The sequence below is a fragment of the Ipomoea nil genome, unplaced genomic scaffold (genome assembly GCF_001879475.1).
Source record: "Ipomoea nil cultivar Tokyo-kokei standard unplaced genomic scaffold, Asagao_1.1 scaffold0188, whole genome shotgun sequence".
In the NCBI taxonomy this organism is placed as follows: Eukaryota; Viridiplantae; Streptophyta; class Magnoliopsida; order Solanales; family Convolvulaceae; genus Ipomoea; species Ipomoea nil.
This window is the reverse complement of record NW_017616616.1, coordinates 2,627,643-2,652,087: the sequence shown is the minus strand read 5'-3', so window position 1 is coordinate 2,652,087 and position 24,445 is coordinate 2,627,643. Positions and strand designations below refer to the sequence as shown.

Sequence of the window (24,445 nt, the reverse complement as noted above, 5' to 3'; positions counted from 1 at the left end):
TTTATCATTTTAGAGTAATAAGCTGTTACAAAAAACTAATTAATCAAACATTCATTGATTATTTACCCGAGTCAAACAGCGAATAATAGTCAAATAAGCCAAAATTAACTGATAAAGCTACCTATGTTATCAAACAGGGCCATGATATATGCTTTCATTCCTTGGTGAAGCATTGCAGGCAAGAAGAGCAATATGGAATATGTTACAAGGCAAGCAAAAACATGGTTTCTGCATGTCAATACTGAGCAAGCCAAAAGTCAATTCTTTCTGAAATCTGACGTTTCACTCTTGGCAAGCTAAGCTTGTTAAGCTGCAGGTAATAGTTGGTTGAAAATCGATTCAGCGCCCTCGTTAGTTTCTTCGTCATCACTATTATTATCCTCTTCCAATTCATTCCCAGAACATATAGACATGTACTTTGCATCGGTGAGACAGCCCGCTTCCTTCAGCACCTCGAATAATAGCTCCTTACTTGCCCCGTCATTTTCTTGCTCGCAATGCTGGAGAATACAAGATACGGTTTCAGGCCTAGGTCTCCAGTATTTTGATTTTGTATCCGAAACAGCATCCTTCAAGCAAGACAGAGCCTCGGGGATTCTTCTTGCTCTCATATGGTGATCAGCGAGAATCCCCCATGTCCACGAGTTTGGCTGCCCTCCGGTTGCAATAATTTGGTTAAAGAATACCTCGGTTTTCTCTGTGAACCCATTGCTCACGTACCATCCCAATAGAATATTTCCTACCCGGGGGTCGAATGCTGAGTTTATCGACAGCCATTCATCGTAAATATTTTCTGCACCCTCAATGTCCCCCGATCTCACCAGGGAAGAAATGACACCACGGTAAGTCATACTAGGAATATTAAGAAAACTTGATTTGTAAACGTTCCAAATCCGGTGTACTTCTTCCTTTTTACCAACACTACCGTAAAGACTAATGAGAAAATGGTAAGGAAGACGCCTCTGACCTTGGATTCTCCTCTCAATCTCTCTCAAGCAAGATTCAGCTTTTTCAAGCTGCCCCGCCTTAATGTATATTGTAGCCATCGTACTAAAAATAGCCCAGCCAAGATTGATGCTCGTGTCAAGCTTCATCTGCTCAAATGCTTGCTCCATCTTTTCCACCGAGCCTTGATATCCAAGCGACGATAGCCAGATATTATAGGAATATATGTCTAGCGGGACATTTTTCTCCATCATTTCCGATGCTATTTCCTCCACCTTGTCATACTCTTTGAGTTTCATGTAAAGGGTCATCATAACATTGCACGGAAGCGCGTATTTTATCAAACCTTGTTCTCTCATTTTATCAAACAAAGCTTCGGCCTTTTCCTTTTCGCTAACATTGGCATAGGCATTCAAAAGTGCACCATATACTCGCCCGTCTTTCAACGAATTGCTCAACTTCAGGTAGTAGTTTTCAGCACTAGAAATCCCATCAACCTTGGAAATTAGATCTAATTTAATAGCAATCTCCCTTGTGGTAATCAAAAACCTTCGATTTTCCAGCCACTCATACACCTGAACAATATACAAAAATGAACTGATTGCCAATTATTATTCCATGAAAGCATACAAATTGCTCATTACAAGGACAAGTTTCATGGTCCACCATTCAATGCTTGCCCACAAAAGGCAAAATTCTCTTGCCCTAAGACCCCCACACTCCGACCCAACAGGATAATAGAGGGATAAATCACGGTGACCCTCGACCCAACAAAATAGTGGAGGAGCAAATCACAGTGACTAAACAGCCCATTAGGTGGGAGGACCAATGCCTAGTGCCTACAAGAAGCTCACCACATTAGATGTAACTCTCACGGCTTTCAAACTCGATCATGTGCCGTTTCCGACAATCTACCACCCTAAAACCAAGCAACCCATTATGTGGGAGGATCCGGTGCCTAGTGCCTCGTGCCTACAAGGAGCCGACTGCATTGAGTGTAACTCCCACTTCTTTTAAACGGAATAACGGATCATGTGTCTTTGCCCACAATCTACTACCCAAAACCAACTGAGCTGCCCATACGGGCAGCACCATTCAAAGCTATATGTAGAGAAAGTTGATATAATCAGGTCAAGAATCTAGCTTTGAGATTTCATGCTTTAAGATTACAGTTAGCCTAAACCAATTTAAGTCTAAATCCAACCAAACAAGACTTGATAGATAAACTATCCAAACAATCAATCAACAACCATATAGAACATTATAAGCTATAGTCAGAACATCAAAAAGATCACAAATCAAAATCTCTAGTTTTCTTTTACCTCAAGAGCCAGCTTGTAACGACTGAACTTGCGCAATTGCTTAATGACACGAATAAGAACAAATTTGGGAAGCTTCTTGCCCTCATCCTCATACTGGTCCAACACGCTAGCCGCGCCATTTTCCGGGTCCGGCATCGAAGATAATCGCTTGTAAACGGCAAGCCACGATGCCTTCGGCCTCTTCTCGTAGTTCGCTGTGACATGGCTGCGGGAATTTGATCTCAAAGCGCAGATGATAGCAACAGAGGTAGGGCCGCTGGAGGTGGTCACAAGCTCGAGTCGCGTCGAGCTCGAAAACCCAGATGGGAATGAAAGAGAGTGGAAGAAGGGTGAAGAGAGACGGCCGTGTTGGCGGTGGCGGAATAGTGGGGCTTTGGAGGTGGCGGTGGTGGGGAGCCGGAGCAGCATTTTGCAGGGGTTCCAGATTTTTTGGTGTAATTTTGTAATTACTGTGGAATTTAGGGTTTTAGTGGTTTCTGAAGATAAGGCAAGCACACTCAGTATGAAATTTCATTTTATTGCGAAAATGCCCATAAACGTCTTTATTTTTTTAATTTCACCCATAAATGTTTTTATCTATTTTTTTTTTTTCTAAATTTCAAAAAATAAGGATTTCTTGGTAAGACTAGATTTTGTGAAAATGCCTATAAACTTTTTTTTTTTTTTTTTTTCAAAATATAAGGTTTTACTGGTAAGACTAGATTCTTAAATTTAGACTTAAATCGTTATTAGGATAAAATAATGTTCCGATAAATCGAGATATTGAATAAGGAAGTTAAGAGAAAATGTGATGCTCTAGATGCATGAGAAACAATAGAGTAATCCTAGTTTACATAAGAATAGACCGAGAATAGGAGAAGTTGAAAAAATTATTCTATAAAGGTAGAATTATTACAGTCTTATGTTTATGATTTCTTGTGTTATCGATGTGGGCTCCTTATACTTTGAACTAGTTCTCAATTTCTCTTATAAGTCAAAAAGTCATAATTAGTTAAAAACGTTGCTGCAAGATTTTACCTATTTGTTTGTTTATTTAAAATTTTCAAAGAGAAAATGAGCAAATATACATCCGAACTTTATACGTGAGGTCAAATCCCAAAATCGATTAGTGACCTGAAATAACATGTCACTAGAGTTCGGGTGAAAATCGGTGACGGACGACCATCAAGTCTCCGAAGATGGCAATTGGGGAAGGTGACCAAACTGCCTTCTCCGTCAACGGAGATGGCGACATCAAGGCCTAAAAATCAATTAGTGACCTGTTCCAACGGTTGTCCAACGAGGTTCCAGATGAAAATTAGCAATAATTGGTAGGCGACCAACTGTAATGCCTTCTCCGACGACATACTGGTCGCTCGTCGTCGATTTTTGCCCGCAACCTCACCGAACAACCGTCGGAACCCTAGTGACATGTTTATGTGCTTAATTGCAACTTACAAAAATTCGAGGGCCTAATACAAAGTTAAAAAGCACAAAGGAGAGGAGAAAGGGGAGGGCTGTGGTGTCAAAAAAAAAAAAAAAAAAAAAAAAAAAGGTAGACAGAATATCAAAATTTCCTTGTATTTGAATTTCCATACATTGGTGTGGAATCATACCTACAATATATTCAATGGTCCAATGCCCAGTACAACACACGCTTCTATTCCATGGTGAGAATTGCAGACTTGCAGGCAAGAAGAGCAGATATGGAAAGATTGCTTCTTCTCCAGGCCAATACTGCAAAAGACAAGTCAATTTTTTTTCTGAAACCTGGAAATCTGACTTTTCAGACTCTTGGCAAGCACATTAATAATGGCTGCATCCTCCTGAAAAGAAGAGTGGAAGTTGTTCTGGGCATCAATGTAGTTGGCTGAAAATCAGTTCAGCTCCCCTTTCGCTCTCTTCGACAGTATTATCGTCTGTTTCCAATTCATTTCCGGTATGCTTCCCGTTACATATAGACATGTAATTTTCGTCGTCAAGACAGCCCACTTGCTTCAGCACCGCAAATAACAGCTCCTTACTTGCCCCGTCGTTTGCTTGCTCGCAATGCTCGAGAATTGAAGATATGGTTGCCGGCCTCGGTCTCCAGTTTTTTGATGTTGCAGCTGAAAAAGCATCTTTCAAGAAAGACAGTGCCTCGGAGATTCTTCTTACTCGGACATGGTTTTCAGCAAGAATCTCCAATGTCCTCGAGTTTGGCTCCACTCCAGCTTCGACAATTTTGTTAAAAAATGCCTGGGCTTTCTCTGTGAGCCCGCTCGTCACGTACCATTCCAAAAGAATATTCCCAATCTGAGGGTCATACGTTGAGGTTTTCGATAGCCATTCGTCATAAATACTTTCCGCGCCTTCAATATCTCCCGATCTCACCAGGGAAGAAATTACACCACGGTAACCAACATTCGGAATATTAAGAAATTTCGATTTGTAAACATCCCAAATACGGTGTACCTCTTCCTTTCTACCAATGTTACCATAAAGACCGATGATATAATGGTAAGGAAGACGACCCTGATCTTGGAATCTCATCTCTATCTGTTTCAAGCACTCGTCGGCTTTCTCCAACTGCCCCTCCTTAATGTATATTGTAGCCATCGTACTGAAAGTAGTCCAGCCGAGAGTGATGCTCGTTTCAAGCTTCATTTGCTCGAATGCTTGCTCCATCTTTTCCAGGGCACCTTGAGATCCAAGCGATAATATCCAGATATTATAGGAATACATGTCTAGTGGAACATTTTTCGCCATCATTTCCGAGACTATTGCATCCACCTTGCCATAATCTTTGAAGTTCATGTAAAGGGTCATCATAACATTCCATGAAAGTGCCTGAGTCATAAAACCTTTTTCTCTCATCTTATCAAACAAAGCTTCGGCGTTTTCCTTCATACTAGCGTGGACATATGCATTCAAAAGCGCACCATATACTCGTTTGTCCTTCAAGGAATCGCTCAACTTGTGGAAGTAGGTTTCGGCACTAGAAATCCCGTGCACCTTGGAAATCAGATCTAGTTTAATAGCAATATCACTCGAAGTCATCCAAAACCTCTCCGGTCTATTCTCTATCCACTCGTAGACCTGAACAATATGCAATAAGGAACTGATTTCCAATTAGTTCATTACAGGGACATGTTTCATGATCCACCATCAAGCAAAAAGTTAGTCAGGTCAAGAATGTAGCTTTGAGATTTCACGCTTTTAGATTATAGTTAGTCAACCAAACAATCAATCAAGAATCATTGAGAAATGAGAATGGGGCAACCCAACCAAGTTTTATTTTGGGTTAAACCACGAGGTGTCCTGAGAGCAGACCCTAACGGTAGCAGACACCTTTAAGCTGGTACTAATCTCTGTTCGCACCGGGCCGACCCAATTAAGGGGGTCATATTGGTTTTTCCATACAAGAGAGGGCTCGAACCCAACCAAGTTGATCATACTGTTGACTTGGTCACCAAAAGGTTATAAGTTTAACCGGGAGTGACCTGTTGGCCTTCTTGATTTGAGTCGGTGAGCTATGGCAACCTAGACTAGTTTCGCTACTTGTGGTCCTTTGCCCGCTATGGTCACAAGATAGGAATTACCCGGTGCCCTACCTAGGCTAGTTTCGCTACTTGTGATCTTTTGTAAGTGTCACAAGGCGGGATTTATCCAATGCCCTCTTGGAGAGTGGCTGCGGGTTTTCTCTTCACTCAAAGAATCACAGATAACATTATAAGCTATCAAAAATCAAAACAAACAAACAAACAAACAAGCAGAAATCAAAATTTTGATGGAATCAATTAGTGTTTTTTTACCCCAAGAGCGAGCTTGTAACTCCTGAACTTGCGCAATTCCTTAACGACACGAGAGAGGCCAAATTTTGAAATCTTCTTGCCCTCATTCTCGTACTGGTTCAACACACTAGCAGCGCCCGCTTCCGGGTCCTGCATTGAAGATAATCTCTTGTAAATGTCAAACCACCGCCCCTTCTGCCTCCTCTCGTAGTCCACCGTGCCACGGCCGCGGGGTTTCGATTTCAAAGCGCAGGTGATAGCAACAGAGGCGGGGTCACCGGCGGTGGTCAGGGGCTTAGGAAGTATCGAGCTTGAAAGCCCAGACGGAAATGAGAGAGAATGGAAGAAGGATGACGACAGGCTGCCGTGTTGGCGGTGGCGGAAGAGCGGAGCTTTCGAGGTAGCGGTGGCGGGGGCTTGTAGTAGCATGGTTGCCGGGGCCCGGAATTTTGCTAGAAGAGTAAAGATTAAAGCTTTGAATTTAGGGGTTTTGACATTTCTGAAGATAAGGCATGCTTACTCCATATAAGATTAAAACTTGAATTTAGGGTTTTAGACATTTCTGAAGATAAGGTAAGCTTACTCAATGTGAAGTTTCATTTTATTACCGAATTGCCCTTAAGTTTTAAATTTTCTTCCCCTTTCTTTTTATTACTAGTTCATTCCAACCATAGGTTCGAACCCAAACACTAATTAAACTACAGAAATTAACTATAAACAATCTAAGCTGATCCAAATACTAATTACACTATAGAAATCAACTATAAACAATCTAAACAGATTATTTCACTGTCTCAGTGCACAAGTAACAATGAAAAACTTAAGTTTACAAGTCACAAGAATTTACTTGATTATGGATCATTTACCTGTCACAAGATGAGTTTACTTTATTATGAGATCATTTACCAAGTCACAAGATGAAATTTACCCAAGGCATACCAATATATCATCGAATAGTGACTATTGGTTTCACTCGTTACTCAAAAATAAAAATTAACTCATGAGTATAGATTTAATAGAAAGCTTTTATTTTGACCTATTTTCATTAGTTGCCAATATGGAATGCATTAACATAGAATACTATTGCTTCAAAGTCATCCATTGCATCAATTAAGAACAAGTATCATGGTATGCAAGAATTTAAAGAGACTATATAGATAGTGTATTGTCTAGTAGACTAGTAGAAGAAGGTACAATAGCTTCAACCTAAAATAACAGTCATACATGTAAAACCAAGTAGTAAATCTGGAAAGAAAAGCATGGAAATGCACAGAAATTACAAATCATGCCCTTGATATCAGTATCCTACCTAGAATTTGAGTTGGATGTAAGTGGCAATACACATCTTGGTGCCTTGAGGTAGCTTCTCAACCCGACGCTCAAAACTAGAGCCAGAATTGGAAGGACAATAGAGATGACAGTGAACATGGTAGATATGCGGCTGCTGGGCGCGATAGCAGTCATACATGTATCATAAGTAATGATAAGTGCACAAATTGAAATTTGAAGTTCTAGCCGCAGAGGGAATGCATTTGTGAGGAGGCCGATTATGTGAAGGGATGTATAGAATCCAACAGAGTTGGAAACCAGGAAGAGGATGTATGCTGTTGGGTTGAGTGAACCCATTACTGACTTCCCAGCAACATGGTCATTTGAGTTGTCCTGCCAAACGCCACCCGGAGGACTAAGCACAGCCTGATAAGTGGCTGTTGCAATGAGAACAGTAATCACGAGGAGGGTGTTTCTTACTTTAGCTGGGGAGTCTTTGATGGCGTCGTATTTGAAATAGTCCAGCAATTGTTTAGCAGGCGATCGCGGCCTTCCTTGGTCAACATCAGAGGTAGCGGTTCTATCAGCCTCTAGAGATTGAAGGGAGAAGTCTTTTGCCCTTGCACCTCCTGCCCTTCTTAGCATTTCCTCGATTTCTCTGTCACCTGCTTCGCTTTGAAAAATCAGCAAAACATCCAGAGGGGTGAGACCTGCATTGTTTAAGGAATTTATGTCCAGCACACTCTTGTTGACGAACTCTTCATTAAGCATCAGGGAAATCACCTGTTCAGTGATCTAAAGATTAGTAGTAGCAGAGCTTAAAGAACAAGAGAACACAACTAGTCAAACACATGCCTCGAATTGTCTTCTTGATACTGCAAGGTGAAGAACTGTGCTTCCCTTGACATCCTTTTGGTTTACGATGTCTTCCTTGTTGAATTTCTTCAGGTGCTCCACTAAGACCTTGAGAACCTCATATTGATAGTTCATCACTGCAAGGTGAAGCGCAGACTCATTACGAGATGTTACGTAAGCTATGGAATCACCCGAAGCTCCAAGCAGTTCTTCAACAACTTCGACTCTTCCTTTTACTGCTGCACAGTGAAGAGGAATCCTTTGTTCTCTTCCCTTGACCAGGTAAAGATTGCTATCTATTTTCAGCAGTTCTCTTGTAATCTCGATATTCCCAGCTGCAGAGGCGATATGCAATGGGGTCAAACCATTTTGATTCAGCTCCATAGCGAATTCTTTCTTAAGCTCAATCACCTTCTTCACAAAACCAACGTGCCCTGCAATACAAGCAATGTGTAGTGGATTTTCTCCACCTTCCAACAAAACAGTATGCAGCAAAAGGGGATGATCTTCTGTCAGTCTCAGCAAGCCTTCCACGTTTCCTGTCATGGCAATCTCACACAGCCTTTCATCCATTCCTCCGATGGAAGATAACAACTATAGTATCACTTCCTGCAGTCAGGTCAATTTATATAAAGATTTAAAGAAAGACTCCTGTCAATGTGAACCCCATAAATTAAGAAGTTTTTTGTCACATCAGTTTAGTTTGACTAAGAGCCTATTTATATAGATTAACTTGCAGCTTACATCACATTTACTCATGCTCTGCCAAGATGTTATATATTAATATATATAACAGAAACTGTGTTCAAACCTCAAGGCCTCGCACAAGTGATAAGAATCTTGAAGTCAGAATCCTTAGCAATGGATTCGAAACACAAATCAAAGCTCTAATTGCATTTTTGTGGAAAAGCTCAAAGGCATGTCTGGTCCTCATCCCAATATAAAACACCCACAAACATTGCATTTTGGCACCCTACATGTTTCAGTCATCAAACTAGTGATTGTCCTCTGATCACATTATTTGTATTTACGTATTTATTTGTTGGTAAGTCTTGTGTTCAAAGTATTTATTCTACCTAACATCCTTTGAGCTGTTCATTTATCCGATTTAAGTATTCATCCATGCCTGCAAGTCAGCCAGAGAAATCAGGATTAGTTTGCAGATTGTGTCACCACAAGCAACTTAAAGTCAATGCTATTAATTAATTGTTCTGCTCCTAGATAATATATTTGACTAGGAAATATTTAATCATTTGTTGTGGACAGATAGTATTTCAAACTTTTATAGGTAATTGAATATCAGGAAATATTGACTACACTACTACAGCTTTTGTAGACTTCAATTTTGCATTAAAGAATATGTCCACTTTATGATTTTTGAAAGAGTTTTCTGTTCAACCATGTGATTTTTCAATGTGTAATGTAAACCATGACTGTACAAAGCTTATAAGAAATAATATCAGTAAAAGATCAGACACATTTATAGACTGGAACTGATGTATATTTGAATAGTTTGATACAGATTGTCTTGACATAAAACTTGGTTATTTTTCCCTAATAGTTTATCAATTCTCACCATGGTTAGGGTATTATGATTGGCAACACTACAGAAAAGAACAGTATCATATGTAACTGTCAGGGCACAATAGAGTAGAAAATTAAGAACAGCTCATATATGAAATGGAGTTGGGATTTCCATGATTGATTGATTGCTTGTCCAGCAGAGACTGTGGTAGGTTCTGTTTGGCATCATTTTGGATGCTATTATTACTATCAGACCAAAAATCATCTAGCCAGACACCACATGGTGGACCAAGAACAGCTTGATAAGTTGCAGTTGAAGTTAAATTGGCTATGACAAGAAGGTATCTCTTACTTTTCCCGGAGCATCTTTAGTCTTATCGTATTTGATGAAGTAGTCTTGCAGCTGCTTAAATAGGGAGCGGCTGGTCCCTTCTCAGTCTCTGCTTGGTTGGTCTTTTGATGAATCTTGAACTGAAACAACCCAATTTTGAGATGTAGTTTGCCGTTGCGGAGATTGCAAGCTTTCACCTATTTCTTAATTTCACCATCTCCCGCTTCCAAGACCAGAATATCAAGAGGTGCTAGACCATCTTATTAAAGGAATTCAACTTAATTGTGCCTTTAGGAACACAAGGTTCATCAAAATTAACAACCTGCCATTGAATTTTTTTCTTTTTTATTATTAAAAGGTAAAAAGATGATATATGAATGCAATTTTGTAAACATTTCAAAGGAAGATCATTTTCACTTCCCTCATATTGTTTAGTTGACACTGCAAGATGCAAAACGGTGGTCATCCTTCTTATTTAAAGCCTCCTTGTTATTTGTTTGAGATGCTCGCAAAAAAAGTTGGGAGGGATTTCAATTAACGGTTCTTGACAGGTAGATGAAGGGAACTCTCGTCTTGAGCTGTTGGACTGAAAGCAGGTCTCTGATTACTTCAATCTTGCCTCAGGCTACAGCATAGTGAAAAGGTATTCTTCTCTCTGCCCTGAGGAGATTTCAATCTACCTTCAGCATTTCCTTCTCCATATCCAACACCCCAATCATCAAGGCAATATGCAAGAGACTGAAGCCATCTTGGTTCAGTTCTGTAGCAAAATCTGGTCGCAATAACGTCTTTCACAAAATTTAAGTGGTCACCGAGGCAAGTAATATGAACAGGTGTCTCACAGCTTGCTAGTGCTACTCCTCTGAGAAGAAAGCAGGGAATCATTCTTGTTCAAGTTGGGCAGCAGAAGAACATCTCCCCCTTCAGCAGCCTCGTCACTTTCTCCTAAAGAATTTTAGCCTCAAAATAATGTGAATCCAGGAAAAACACTTGTTTCTTATACTAACATTGCAAGGATTTTTAATTCAAGGTTTCAAGCCAAGGTCTACAACGAAATAGCATTGCACCAGTTTAGTGGGATAATGAAAGGTGAGATAATTGACTTACCAGATAAGGTAATCCACAAAAAGATAAGCAAACGACAGCATTAGTCCAACCTGAGGTTTCAAGAGTGACACTTAAAGAAAATAAATTTACATAGAAAGTTATGCCACAGGTTATACCCAGAGAAATCCAAAATGCCGGCAAACCTCATGGACATCTCTCTTGCACCCCTACCGTCATTGTTAACCAAACAATTTGGGATAGTTGGTAAGTTGACAACTATGCAACGTCAAAGGTTCGACTCTTGTAGGGGTGCGACATGTTAAAGAGCACTTGGCCAAGCTTAAACTTGGTCTTCAAGAATGTACTATGTGCACAGTGAGTGAGAACAAGCTCAGATGTATAATAAAATAAGAACAGTCAAGCACACAGATACAACATTGGCTGCAATCTCAATAGCTATACAGAGGAAAGAGAAAATCAGTCCCTTTCATAGGCTATATAAGTATGCCTTGCCAAAGGTATGGGTCAGTTGCTTCCAAGACTAACATATACAAGAGGGTGAAGATACAAATCATCATAGCCTGCACAATTGTGGCAAAAATAATGTGGCTGTTAACAACATAAATGCCCCTACTCATCATTTCAACAGTAAATGGAAAATCACTGGACTTCCAAAGAATAATATGAACAGTGGATAGATGGACAGACAGACAGATATAGATACATAGATAGATAGGTAGCAGGCTCAGACAAGCAATATGATCAAGCAAGGATAGCAACAGCGCCATGGCTGCAAAATTCCAGTTGCCCCGCCAAGATACGGCTCACTTCTTCCTTACCCAATCAGATCAAGATATTTGTCATCACTGCCTACATATCAACCGGAACCAACAATGTTTTTGTTTTGTTTTATATGTTCTCATTGCAGCTAAAATGCAGCAAATTATTTACCCAGTATTAAGAAACAGAAAGATGAATGATATATATATATATATGTTGTTTGTTGTTGGAATGAAATATTTGGCTGTTGCATGTGGACAAAACCTAAAGGAATCACTGAAGCATAGAGAGGGGCAACCGCCATAGAAACACCCAAATCTCTCTACACCCTCATTCTTGTGTGGTAACAGGGATCAGAAACGAATTCTGATTAATAAGCTTTACGATATGAGCAGATTGTGGCTACAATCTAACAGTCAAGGGACCAAAATGGAATTAACTCTTTAGGCAAATCACTTGCCATCAGAAATTAGGCTCAGATTTGGTAATGGAGAAGCCATACCGCCATGGCTGCAGACCTGGAGGTCGCCCCGCCAAGATACGGGTCGGGTCCCTCCATACCTGATGAACTGTAGAAAAATCATCATCATCACAGCCTACATAACCAATAATAATAATAATAATACTCCGTAGTAATAACAGAAACAACAACAACACAAACATGAACAGGCAACTGAAGATCTGTAGTTTCAAGCGCGTATAGCTTCACTGCAAAACCGAGGTTTAAGCAGATCAACAATGGCTATCCATAAGATAAGCCATAAAAGGTTCATAGCGTTGGAGTTGATGAATGGTGAATTGATGATTATGATGATTCATTGAATACACAGAAGGGCGGGCAATAGCCCGCACCATTCTGGGCAATGATTCATCAGAAACGTTAACCGACAATTAGGGTTGTTGATTGATGATGGAAGATGAAATCATCGGCATGCAGAGACGGTCAACCACCCTGAGAAATCCCGGCAAATCTCCGCAACCTCATTCTTTCTACACTTCATCCATGGAGTTTAACACCCTAGGGTTCAGCCTTTTGGGAAGAATGGAGTTTAACACCCATGCGGCCATGCAGGGCTCCTTTATATGTCGGGGAATTTACTGTACAATGAGGCCCCGCGATGTCGGGCTGGGAGGGCCCACGTGTCTAGCTAGTAAATGTTCGAGTTTGGAAGAAAGGTTAAAAATAGTCAAATAATTTTATTAAGATGTACATGAAAAAAATTAATTTAGGAAAAATTACACTTTTAATATCTTATTGTCATATTTTCTATTCATTAGTTAAATTAATTTTTAAATATATAATTTTTATATATGAACACTTAACAGTTAACCAAACTAAGCACATAAAATAAAATTAACAATACTACATTATAATAGAATCAATATTACTAAAAAAAAAAAGTAGGAATGAAAAAAATTAGAAATAAGCGGCTATCGAAATACACAACAAACCGCAATTAAGTTATCCAACTCAAAAAAAATTAAAGTGACATGTTAACTTGATAGTTGAATAACGTGACGATTACAAAATTAACTTTTATTTTAATATTTAAAGAAAAAAAAAAAACACCCCTCCCCGCATCCGCCACAAGTAAATGTTCTCAAATCACTAATTATACATCTAGCTCGTGAAATAGGCCTGGAATGAAATATCATTCCCGGTAACTAACTAATAAATTAATCAACTATGAACAATTTAAGCTAATTTACTTCAGCGTCTCAGTGCATGAGTAACTATGAAAAATCTAAGTCAATTTACTTCATTATGGGGTCCTTTACCAGTCACATTAACTATGAAAAATCTAGGTTTACCAGTCACGGGATGAGATTTACTCAATAAATAGTAACTATTGGTTTTCTCATCACTAGAAACAAAAAAAAAACAAAAAACAAAAACAAAAAAAACAAAAAAACAACAAAAAAACAACAAAAAAAAAAACTCATGAGTATAGTATAGATTTAATTGAAAGCATTTATTTTGACCTGAATTTTCATTAGTAGCCAATATGGAATGCATTAACATAGAAACCATTGCTTCAAAGTCATCCATTGCATCAACTAAGAACAAGTATCTTGGTTTGCAAGAATTTTAAGAGTTTATATAGATAGTGGTCTAGTAGACTAGCACAAGAAGGTACAATTGCTTCAACCTAAAATAGCAGTCATACATGTAAAACCAAGTAGTTAATCTGGAAAGAAAAGCATGGGTGCACAGATATTACAAATCAAGCCCTTGGTATCAGTACCCTACCTAGAATTTGAGTTGGATGTAAGTGGCAATTCACACCTTGGTGCCTTGAGGTAGTTTCTCAACCCATTGCTCAGAACTGGTGCCAGAAATGGAAGGACTATAGAGATGACAGTGAACATGATAGATATGCGGCTGCTGGGCGCGATAGCAGTCATACAGGTATCATATGTAAAGATAAGTGCAACAAGTGAAATTTGAAGTTCTAGCTGCAGAGGGAATGCATTTGTGAGGAGGCCGATTATGTGAAGGGATGTAAAGAATCCAACAGAGTTGGAAACCAGGAAGAGGCTGTATGCTATTGGGTTGAGTGAACCCATTACTGACTTCCCAGCAACATGGTCATTTGAGCCGTCCTGCCAAACGCCACCTGGAGGACTAAGCACAGCCTGATAAGTGGCTGTTGCAATGAGAACAGCAATCACGAGGAGGGTGTTTCTTACTCTAGCTGGGGAGTCTTTGATGGTGTCATATTTGAAATAGTCCAGCAATTGTTTAGCAGGCGATTGCGGCCTTCCTTGGTCAACATCAGAGGTAGCGGTTCTATCAGCCTCTAGAGATTGAAGGGAGAAGTCTCTTGCCCTTGCACCTCCTGCCCTTCTTAGCATTTCCTCGATTTCTCTGTCACCTGCTTCGCTTTGAAAAATCAGCAAGACATCCAGAGGGGTGAGACCTGCATTGTTTAAGGAATTTATGTCCAGCACACTCTTGTTGACGAACTCTTCATTAAGCATCAGGGAAATCACCTGTTCAATCATCTAAAGATTAGTAGTAGCAGAGCTTAAAGAACGAGAGAACACAACTAGTCAAACACATGCCTCGAATTGTCTTCTTGATACTGCAAGGTGAAGAACTGTGCTTCCCTGGACATCCTTTTGGTTTACGATGTCTTCCTTGTTGAATTTCTTCAGGTGCTCCACTAAGACCTTGAGAACCTCATATTGATAGTTCATCACTGCAAGGTGAAGTGCAGACTCATTACGAGCTGTTATGTAAGCTATGGAATCTCCAGAAGCTCCAAGCAGTTCTTCAACAACTTCGACTCTTCCTTTAACTGCTGCACAGTGAAGAGGAATCCTTTGTTCTCTTCCCTTGACCAGGCAAAGATTGCTATCTATTTTCAGCAGCTCTCTTGCAATCTCGATATTCCCAGCTGCAGAGGCGATATGCAATGGGGTCATACCATTTTGATTCTGCTCCATAGCGAATTCTTTCTTAAGCCCAATCACCTTCTTCACAAAACCAACGTGCCCTGCAATACAAGCAATGTGTAGTGGATTTTCTCCACCTTCCAACAAAATAGTATGCAGCAAAAGGGGATGATCTTCTGTCAGTCTCAGCAAGTCTTCCACGTTTCCTGTCCTGGCAATCTCACACAGCCTTTCATCCATTCTTCCGAAGATACCTATAGTATCACTTCCTGCAGTCAGGTCAATTTATATAAAGAAAGAATCCTATCAATGTGAACCCCATACATTAAGAATTTTGTTGTGACATCAGTTTAGTTTGACTAAGAGCCTATTTATATAGATTAATTGCAGCTTACATCACATTTACTCGCTCTACCAAGATGTTATATATATACCAGAAACTGTGTTCAAACATCAAGGCCTCACACAAGTGATAAGAATCTTGAAGTCAGAATCCTTAGCCATGGATTCGAAACACAAATCAAAGGTCTAATTGCATTTTTGTGGAAAAGCTCGAAGGCATGTCTGACCCTCATCCCAATATAAAAAACCCACAAACTAGTGATTGTCCTCTGATCACAGTATTTGTATTTGATGTATTTATTTGTTGGTAAGTCTTGTGTTCAAAGTATTTATCCTACCTAACATCCTTTGAGATGTTCATTTATCCGATTTAAGTATTCATCCATGCCTGCAAGTCAGCCAGAGAAATCAGGATTAGTTTGCAGATTGTGTCACCACAAGCAACTTAGAGTCAATGCTATTAATTAATTGTTCTGCTCCTAGATAATATATTTGACTAGGAAATATTTAATCATTTGTTCAGAAATTAATAAGGTAGCAATGTGGACAGATAGTATTTCAAAATTTTATATGTAATTAACTATAAGGTAATATTGACACACTACTACAGCTTTTGTAGACTTCGATTTTGTACTAAAGAATATTTCCACTTAGTGATTTTTGAAAGAGTTTTCTGTTCAACAATGTGATTTTTCAATTTATAATGTAAACCATGACTGCACAAGTACAAAGCTTATAAGAAATAATATCATGAATTTCAGTAAAAGATCAGACACATTTATAGGCTGGAACTGATGTATATTTGAATAGTTTCATACAGATGTCTTGACATAAAACTTGGTTATTTTTCCCTAATAGTTAATCAATTCTCACCATGGTAAGATATGATTGGCAACACTACAGAAAAGAACAGTATCCCATGGTAACTGTCAGGGGCTCAGGGCACAAATCCCATTGTTAAAAACTAAATCATGATTGATTGATTGCTTGTCCAGCAGAGTGTGGTAGGTTCTGTTTGGCATCATTTTGGATGCTATTATTACTATCAGACCAAAAATCATCTTGCCAGACACCACATGGTGGGGACCAAGAACAGCTTGATAAGTTGCAGTTGCAGTTAAATTGGCTATGACAAGAAGGTATCTCTTACTTTTCCCGGAGCATCTTTAGTCTTATCATATTTGAAGTAGTCTTGCAGCAGCTAAATGGGGAGCGGCTGGTCCCTTCTCAGCCTCTGCTTGGTTGGTCTTTTGATGAATCTTGAACTGAAACAACCCAATTTTGAGATGAAGTTTGCCGTTGCGGAGATTGCAAGCTTTCACCTATTTCTTAATTTCTCCATTTCCAGCTTCCAAGACCAGAATATCAAGAGGTGGAATTCAACTCAATTGTGCCTTTAGGAACACAAGGTTCATCAAAATTAACAACCTGCCATTGAATTTTTCTTTTTTATTATTAAAAGGTAAAAAGATGATATATGAATGCAATTTTGTAAACATTTCAAAAGGAAGATCATTTTCACTTGCCTCATATTGTTTAGTTGACACTGCAAGATGCAAAACGGTGGTCATCCTCCTTATTTAAATCCTCCTTGTTATTTGTTTCAGATGCTCGAAAAAAAAAAAGTTTGAGGGATTTCAATTAATGGTTCTTGACAGCTAGATGAAGGGAATTCTCGTCTTGAGCTGTTGGACTGAAAGCAGCATAGTGAGAAGGTATTCTTCTCCCTGCCCTGAGGAGATTTCGATCTACCTTCAGCATTTCCTTCTCCATCTCCAAAACCCCCATTATCAAGGCAATATGCAAGAGATTGAAGCCATTCTGGTTCAGTTCTGTAGCAAAATCTGGTCTCAATAACGTCTTTCACAAACTTTAAGTGGTCACCAAGGCAAGTAATATGAACAGGTGTCTCACAGCTTGCTAGTGCTACTCCTCTGAGAAGAAAGCAGGGAATCATTCTTGTTCAAGTTGGGCAGCAGAACATCTCCCTTTTCAGCAGCCTCGTCACTTTCTCCTATAGAATTTTAGCCTCAAAATAATGTGAATCTAGGAGAAACACTTGTTTCTTATACTAAGATTGCAAGGATTTTTAATTCAAGCCAAGGTCTACAACGAAATAGCATTGCAGCGGTTAAGCAGTTTAGTGGGATAATGAAAGGTAAGATAATTGACTTACCAGATAAGGTAATCTTACAGACTTACAATAAGAAATACCATCTACAAGATGAGCTTTACGGAACAAAATAAAAACAGCCACAAAAAGATAAGCAAACCAAAGCATTAGTCCAACCTGAGGTTTCGAGAGTGACACTTAAAGAAAATAAATCTACAGAGAAAGTTAAGCAACAGGTTATACCCAGAGAAAACCAAAATGCCTGCAAACCTCATGGCCATCTCTCTTGCACCCCTACCGTCATTGTTAACTATTTGGGATAGTTGGTAAGTAGACAACTATGCAACGTCAAAGTTTCGACTCTTGTAGGGGTGTGTCATGTTAAAGAGCTCTTGGCCAAACTTTCCGCTGAGTAAGAATCATACACTGTAATAGCAACTTAGGCTGAATTCAGATTAATCTCAGACTGGTGAATACCGGATGCTGTATGCCAAAAAAAAAAAAAAAAAAAAAACTTGATCTTCAAGAATGTGCACGGTGAGTGAGAACAAGCTCAGATGTATAATAAAATAAGAACAGACAGATACAACATTGGCTGCAATCTCAATAGCTATGCAGAGGAAAGAGAAAATCAGTCCCTTTCATAGGCTATATAAGTATGCCTTGCCAAAGGTAAGGGTCAGTTGCTTCCAAGACTAACATATACAAGAGGGTGAATATACAAATCATCATAGCCTGCACAATTGTGGCAAAAATACTGTGGCTGTTAACAACATAAATGCCCCTACACATCATTTCAACCGTGAATGGAAACTCACTGGACTTTCAAGGAATAATATGAGCATTGGATAGATGGACAGACAGACAGATATAGATACATAGATAGATAGATAACAGGCTCAGACAAGCAATATGATCAAGCAAGGATAGCAACACCGCCATGGCTGCAAAATTCCAGTTGCCCCGCCAAGATACGGCTCACTTCTTCCTTATTCAATCAGATCAAGATATTTGTCATCACTGCCTACATATCAACCGGAACCAACAATGTTTTTGTTTTGTTTTGTATGTTCTCATTGCAGCTAAAATGCAGTAAATTATTTACCCAGTATTAAGAAACAGAATGATGAATGATATATATATGTTGTTTGTTGTTGTAATGAAATATTTGGCTGTTGCATGTGGACAAAACCTAAAGGAATCACTGAAGCATAGAGAGGGGCAACCGCCATAGAAACACCCAAATCTCTCTACACCCTCATTCTTGTGCGGTAACAGGGATCAGACGAAATCTGATTAATAAGCTTTACCATATGAGCAGATTGTGGCTACAATCTAATAGTCAAGGGACCAAAATGCAATTAACTCTTTAGGCAAATCACTTGCCAACAGAAATTAGGCTCAGATTTGGTAATGGAGAAGCCATACCGCCATGGCTGCAGACCTAGAGGTCGCCCCGCCAAGATACGGGTCGGATCCCTCCATACCCGATGAACTGTAGAAATATCATCATCATCACAGCCTACATAACCAATAATAATAATAATAATAATAATAATAATAATAATAATAATAATAATAATAATAACACCGAAGATCTGAACAGGCAACCGAAGATCTGAAGGTTCAAGCAGATCAAGAATGGCTACCCATAAGATAAGCCATAAAAGGTTCATAGCGTTGCAGTTGATGAATGGTGAATGTATGATGATGATGATGATTCATTGAATACACAGAAACCAGCAGACCCAGAAGGGCGGCCATTAGCCCGCACCATTCTGGGCAATGATTCATCAGAAACGTTAACCGACAATTAGGGCTGTTGATTGTTGATGAAAGATGAAATCATCGGCATGCAGAGACGGTCAACCACCCTGAGAAATCCCGGCAAATCTCCGCAACCTCATTCTTTCTACATTCATCCAAGGAGATTATCACCCATGCAGGGCTCCTTAATATCAATCGTTATATCCTGCACCACGGCGCAATCGCAATGCATTGTGCGCCCTGGGATGCACGATATAATATGTCGAGGAATTTACTGTACAATGAGGGCCAGCGATGTTGTGCTGGGCCGGCCCATGTGTCTAGCTAGCAAATGTTCGAGTCTGGAAGGTTAAAATAGTCAAATAATAATACTTAAGACGGGCATGAAAAAGATTAATTTAAAAAATTACACTTTTAATACCTTATTATCATATTTTTTTTTATTTATTAGTTAAGTCAATTTTTAAATATATAAATTTTATATATTAACATTAAACAGTTAAACCGACTAAACACAAAATAAAATGTAAAATGAGAGATAATGCGTGGTAATAGAATCAGTAATACTTTAAAAATAATACTCCGTAATAATAAAACAAAATGAGTATTATTATTATCTAATTAAGAAAGAGATGCTACAAACACATTTCAAATTAAGTTTATCAAACAAGTATAGTTCATAATACATAACATTTTTCATATAAAATAAACGGGTAGTGATTAAAATCCAAGACCCATCCCTATATTGTGTTGAAGTGACACTCATATCTCATCCCCTTGATTTACAGAAAACTCACATCCACTGCCCAAGGTGAGCAAGGGGTGAAGCTCTCTTCTCCCAAAAGTTGAATCCCCAACCGAAAGCACCCTCCACACCTCGGCCCATTTGGAAAGATCACGGTGACTCAATGACTCAGACAAGGCCAGTGTGGGATATGCCCACTTTAGGTTCCGCTGCAAAGGGGTGAAGCTCTCTGAAGTATTGGAGTGTTGATCATCTCTGTATTCTCTTGAATGCTGGATGCTAGCATTTGCCCTAGAACATGGCATACTTCTTCAAAGATATTCTGTCAAAATCTTTAGGACTGCAGTCTAATTACAAGATTAGGGATGGGAAGAACCAAGTTACTGTTACTAATGTAATTGCAAGGTCCGAAGACCGACCACCATGTTAAAGAAAGCTATGGACTAAGCCTTCCATTAATAAGCGAATCAAACTTTTGTGGCATACCCTGAGTCAAATCTCACTGCAGGGTAATATTGGGTGTTACGGGCAAAAAGTATGAAAAAAACAACAACAATCATGCTACTATCAAAGAAAAAAGACTGACATTTATATGTGATCATTGCATGACTTGAAACTGGGGCTTTAAGCAGAACCATCACTTCAAATTTGACAGAATGGCAGGAATGCAGGATAACGAAGACAAGAATGGTGAAATGATAGACTGCAAACCTCATTCATAGCAATGAAGTGGAAAGAATCCATAGCCTTCCTCATAAGCTATGAGCATGGGCTGTACTGTTGGTTTTTGAGTGATTCAAGAATCATCTCAAACTAATCAACATACCTCGCACATTAGTTTGAAAACAACTGTGATTGTTGACAATGAGAGTAATGAGACATCACAGTTCAACCATGTCTCAATCTGCAGCTAATCAACAAATTGAATCATAGAGAAAAGATTAACAAGCTTAGTTGAAGAACCTCACAGTTTCAACCAAGTGTTGCTCTCAGTGATGCAATACAGAGTTACAGACAATAGCCCAGAAATGCAACACAATCAAGCAATGGCTCAGAAACAAAATGTGATCAAGCAAGGGAACGACACCGCCATGGCTGCAAACCAATGGTTGCCCCACCAAGATACGGCTTCGTCCTTCCTTACCCAATCAACTCAAACATATTATCATCACAGCCAATAGAAGCATGATAACCAACAACGTTTCATCACTGCAACTTATTTGTAGCAAAATATACTCCGTAATAATTAACAGGGGAAAAAGATGGATTATGAATGCATGCATGAAATAAACACCTTTATTTATTCATTCATTTCTTGTTGTTTGGGCTGTTGAATGAGCAGAAAATGTAACGAAATCATTGAGTAATAGAGAGGGGCAACCACCCATAGAAACCCATAAATCTCTCTATACCCTCATTCTTTAGTTTTCAGATCTTAATTTTCCGGTTCAGTTTAACAGGAAACTGAAACATGATCCGATTAAAGAGATCCGCGCAACACAAGTCCACACAGTGTACTTTGATCATACCTTTCTCGTTTAGGGTTTAGGGTTTAGTTGTCAACAAAAACGAGGCTCAGATCTGTGAAATAGGGCGGAGGAGAAGCCGCACCGCCATGGCTGCAGACCTACCGGTCGCCCCGCCAAGATACGGGGCGGATCATTCCCCCACCCGGTGAACTGAACAAAAATCCGTTTATCATCACAGCCTACACAAACATCATCACCATCAACATCAACAACAATAACAACAGAACAATAATTATATGAAGCAGCATATACAGAACTATAGAGTTAATTCCACTTCAGATCCCAGAGGTTGAAGTTCACAAGAACGTTTTTTCTTGGCATGAAAATGATAAATCAAGAAGCAGAGATGAAGAAGAAGAAGAAGAAGATGAAATGGTTTCATTGTTTCACAGCCAAGAAGGGTTGTTGAGTTTTGGAATTAGAAATCATCGGCATGGGAAGACGGTCAACCACCCTGGAAATCCCCATCGCTCTCCCCACCCTCATTCTCTATGCACCTCAGTTCACAGACCGCGTTCATTCCCGGGCTCCGATCTATATACTACGTCGGGCCCGGTTAATTCGGGCCGGGCCGGGCCATTCAGGATCTTGGTCCTCTTGCTTCTCTTGTCTTTGGGTTCTGATTTTTATTTTGGAAAAGTAGCGAATCTAATCGTAGTGACGATTCAGTCCATGCATTATTACCGCATCTATTGATTCAGTTCATGCGTTATTAGTGTATCTATTTTTAGTCCTTAAGAAGTGGCGAGTTTGGTTCCTGACGCTAGTGTTGTGTTGATAAAATTAATTACAAGGGTAAAGAAACAAATTTTTTAATAAAACTTGTAAATTTATCCAAAATACTCTCCCCAAATCAACAAAAGCCATAAGTTACTTAACAACGAATAAATCATACTCTCGTTTTTCTAAAAGATCAAATTTCAATATTTCAATTATATTTTTTAAAAAAAAAAAACAAGTTAAATTAACAATTTTTTGACAAATACAAAAATGTGCTCTATAACATGGACAAGCTTGGTATCTTTTCTCTTGATTAACATAACTCCATGACATTTTGATGGGTAATAAATCATCACATCTATATAAAAATTAAAGCACCACAACTAAGAGATGACATTATTTTGTACCTTTATATGACATCTATATAAAAAATTATCCCCAAATTCTATTCCTATAAACCAAACACTGAAATTTAAATTCTCACTTTATTCTCAGTAATTCATCTCCCATGAAATTGCAATTCTTTTCCCACGTAATTCTCCTCTCCAAAACCAAACGCCGTGTTAGAGTTTGATTAAAGGACAAGTAAACTAGAGTTGTTATACCAATATTATATATTATATTTTTGCTTGTTCTTTAAAAAATATTAGTAAAAATATAAATTTACTTTTGTTATAAACTTCATCACTTCATGGAAGACCATCCATAAGTTATAATCTCATTGTGAAAAGTAGTTTAAAACAAAATTGTGACAATGGAACAATATTATTATCTGATACAAGTAGCATTATTCTTTAATAAGATTTCGAGTCTATATTCACATTTACTTGGTGCACTCCTAGGCATTCATAATTGGACGTTAAGAGTCAAAATGACATTCCCACTTCTCATACAGTAAAACACAACATCCCATAATGTTTTCAGGAGATGGCAGAAATGTTACAGATGAAACCAAAAGATATTTCTACTCAATACCCTTTTAGTCAAGCCTTTCGCACAAGATCTTCATAATGCAGTTTGAATACTATTACACAAGATTGTGAGTTTTCCTCATCACCAAAAAAAAAAAAAAAAAAAAATCAAAATTTTCAGTTCATACATCAGTTAGTACTCCTCACTCCTGAACAAAAACAGTTCATCTGACAAAACCCAGCAGACATGGAGATGCAGGCACACATATAATGATAAAAACTTACAAAACTTTGATAAAAATATAAGAAAGTTTAAGGTGTCAATCAATACCGAATACAACCATGTATGCTTTTGGGACGAGCTGGATAGTACCTAGTACAACTGCAAAAGTATACATGATTATACCCGATACTGATTGGCATTGTAATGCTTTGGGGTTGAACCAAGTACTGGTACAACCATGTATGCTTTTGGGTTGAACCAAGTACTATGGGACAAGACTCGAGCTAGATAGTACCTAGTACAACTGCAAAAGTATACATGGTTATACCATTAGCATTGTAATGCTTTTAGATTGAACCAAGTACTGGTACAACCATATATGTTTTTGGATTGAACCGAGTATTGTATGGCAAGAGCCGGATAGTAACTAGAACAGCTGCAAAATATACATGGTTATACCCGGTACTGATTGGCATTGTTAACTTTCTATGAAAATATAATATTTCAGAAAAAGGAATACTAAAAAATAAGCACCCATAGATAAGACACCATACAGGCAGCACTATAAAAGAAACTAGCACAACCCTAACCCCCACACCCCATTAAAGAAAAACAAAACAGTCATATTATAACAAGTAGTGTACCTAACTTCCAAGCCTTAGGGTTTTTATTTTATTTTATTTTTTTGAACTTCAGAAACTCAACTCGAGCTAAAACTCATCAAGTAATGGGAAAACACATTTGCAGGAGTCCTAGTAAAAGCATAACCAAATTTGTCTCCTAATTATTTCTGCTCCAATGACTTCATCACGGCAGATGGTATAATTTACAACTAAGCTTTTAAATTGTTGCTAAAATATCACCATTAGTT

General features: G+C 38.7%; 4 protein-coding genes and 1 long non-coding RNA gene across 11 annotated transcripts; all 5 read right to left on the bottom strand.

Moving 5' to 3' along the window:
- Positions 1-39: 39 nt before the first annotated feature.
- Positions 40-2,739, bottom strand: LOC109182670 (pentatricopeptide repeat-containing protein At1g02150-like). The gene is made up of 2 exons (XM_019332822.1): positions 2,268-2,739; positions 40-1,520 (listed from the first exon to the last, which is right to left on the bottom strand). Exons 1-2 carry the CDS (start codon positions 2,673-2,675, stop codon positions 306-308), a joined length of 1,623 nt encoding a protein of 540 aa, XP_019188367.1. The 5' UTR covers positions 2,676-2,739; the 3' UTR covers positions 40-305.
- On the bottom strand, positions 89-6,583 carry LOC109182663 (pentatricopeptide repeat-containing protein At1g02150-like). Its single transcript, XM_019332813.1, has 3 exons — positions 6,041-6,583; positions 4,056-5,324; positions 89-316 (listed from the first exon to the last, which is right to left on the bottom strand). Exons 1-2 carry the CDS (start codon positions 6,446-6,448, stop codon positions 4,104-4,106), a joined length of 1,629 nt encoding a protein of 542 aa, XP_019188358.1. The 5' UTR covers positions 6,449-6,583; the 3' UTR covers positions 89-316; positions 4,056-4,103.
- Positions 6,584-7,145: 562 nt separating this feature from the next.
- On the bottom strand, positions 7,146-10,319 carry LOC109182637 (ankyrin repeat-containing protein At2g01680-like). Of its 3 annotated transcripts, XM_019332794.1 has the most exons (5): positions 10,020-10,319; positions 9,220-9,269; positions 8,955-9,116; positions 8,144-8,752; positions 7,146-8,071 (listed from the first exon to the last, which is right to left on the bottom strand). In XM_019332794.1, the coding sequence occupies exons 4-5, from the start codon at positions 8,714-8,716 to the stop codon at positions 7,325-7,327; spliced, it is 1,320 nt and encodes a 439-aa protein (XP_019188339.1). In that variant the 5' UTR covers positions 8,717-8,752; positions 8,955-9,116; positions 9,220-9,269; positions 10,020-10,319; the 3' UTR covers positions 7,146-7,324. The 3 variants fall into 3 exon arrangements, with proteins under 3 accessions (XP_019188339.1, XP_019188335.1, XP_019188345.1); XM_019332790.1 differs by having other exon boundaries at positions 8,888-9,269; XM_019332800.1 differs by lacking the exon at positions 8,955-9,116.
- A 328-nt stretch (positions 10,320-10,647) lies between these two features.
- LOC109182655 lies at positions 10,648-12,861 on the bottom strand. Of its 2 annotated transcripts, XR_002054392.1 has the most exons (3): positions 11,249-12,861; positions 11,106-11,155; positions 10,648-10,943 (listed from the first exon to the last, which is right to left on the bottom strand). It is a non-coding gene; the product is annotated as an uncharacterized LOC109182655 (long non-coding RNA). The 2 variants fall into 2 exon arrangements; XR_002054391.1 differs by having other exon boundaries at positions 11,106-12,861.
- Positions 12,862-13,947: 1,086 nt separating this feature from the next.
- Positions 13,948-16,993, bottom strand: LOC109182614 (ankyrin repeat-containing protein At2g01680-like). Of its 4 annotated transcripts, none has more exons than XM_019332772.1 (5): positions 16,842-16,993; positions 16,717-16,798; positions 15,905-15,954; positions 14,892-15,493; positions 13,948-14,819 (listed from the first exon to the last, which is right to left on the bottom strand). In XM_019332772.1, exons 3-5 carry the CDS (start codon positions 15,909-15,911, stop codon positions 14,073-14,075), a joined length of 1,356 nt encoding a protein of 451 aa, XP_019188317.1. In that variant the 5' UTR covers positions 15,912-15,954; positions 16,717-16,798; positions 16,842-16,993; the 3' UTR covers positions 13,948-14,072. The 4 variants fall into 4 exon arrangements, with proteins under 4 accessions (XP_019188317.1, XP_019188311.1, XP_019188321.1 ...); XM_019332782.1 differs by having other exon boundaries at positions 14,280-14,443; positions 14,517-14,819; positions 16,717-16,993; XM_019332766.1 differs by having other exon boundaries at positions 16,717-16,993.
- Between the last annotated feature and the right edge of the window lie 7,452 nt (positions 16,994-24,445).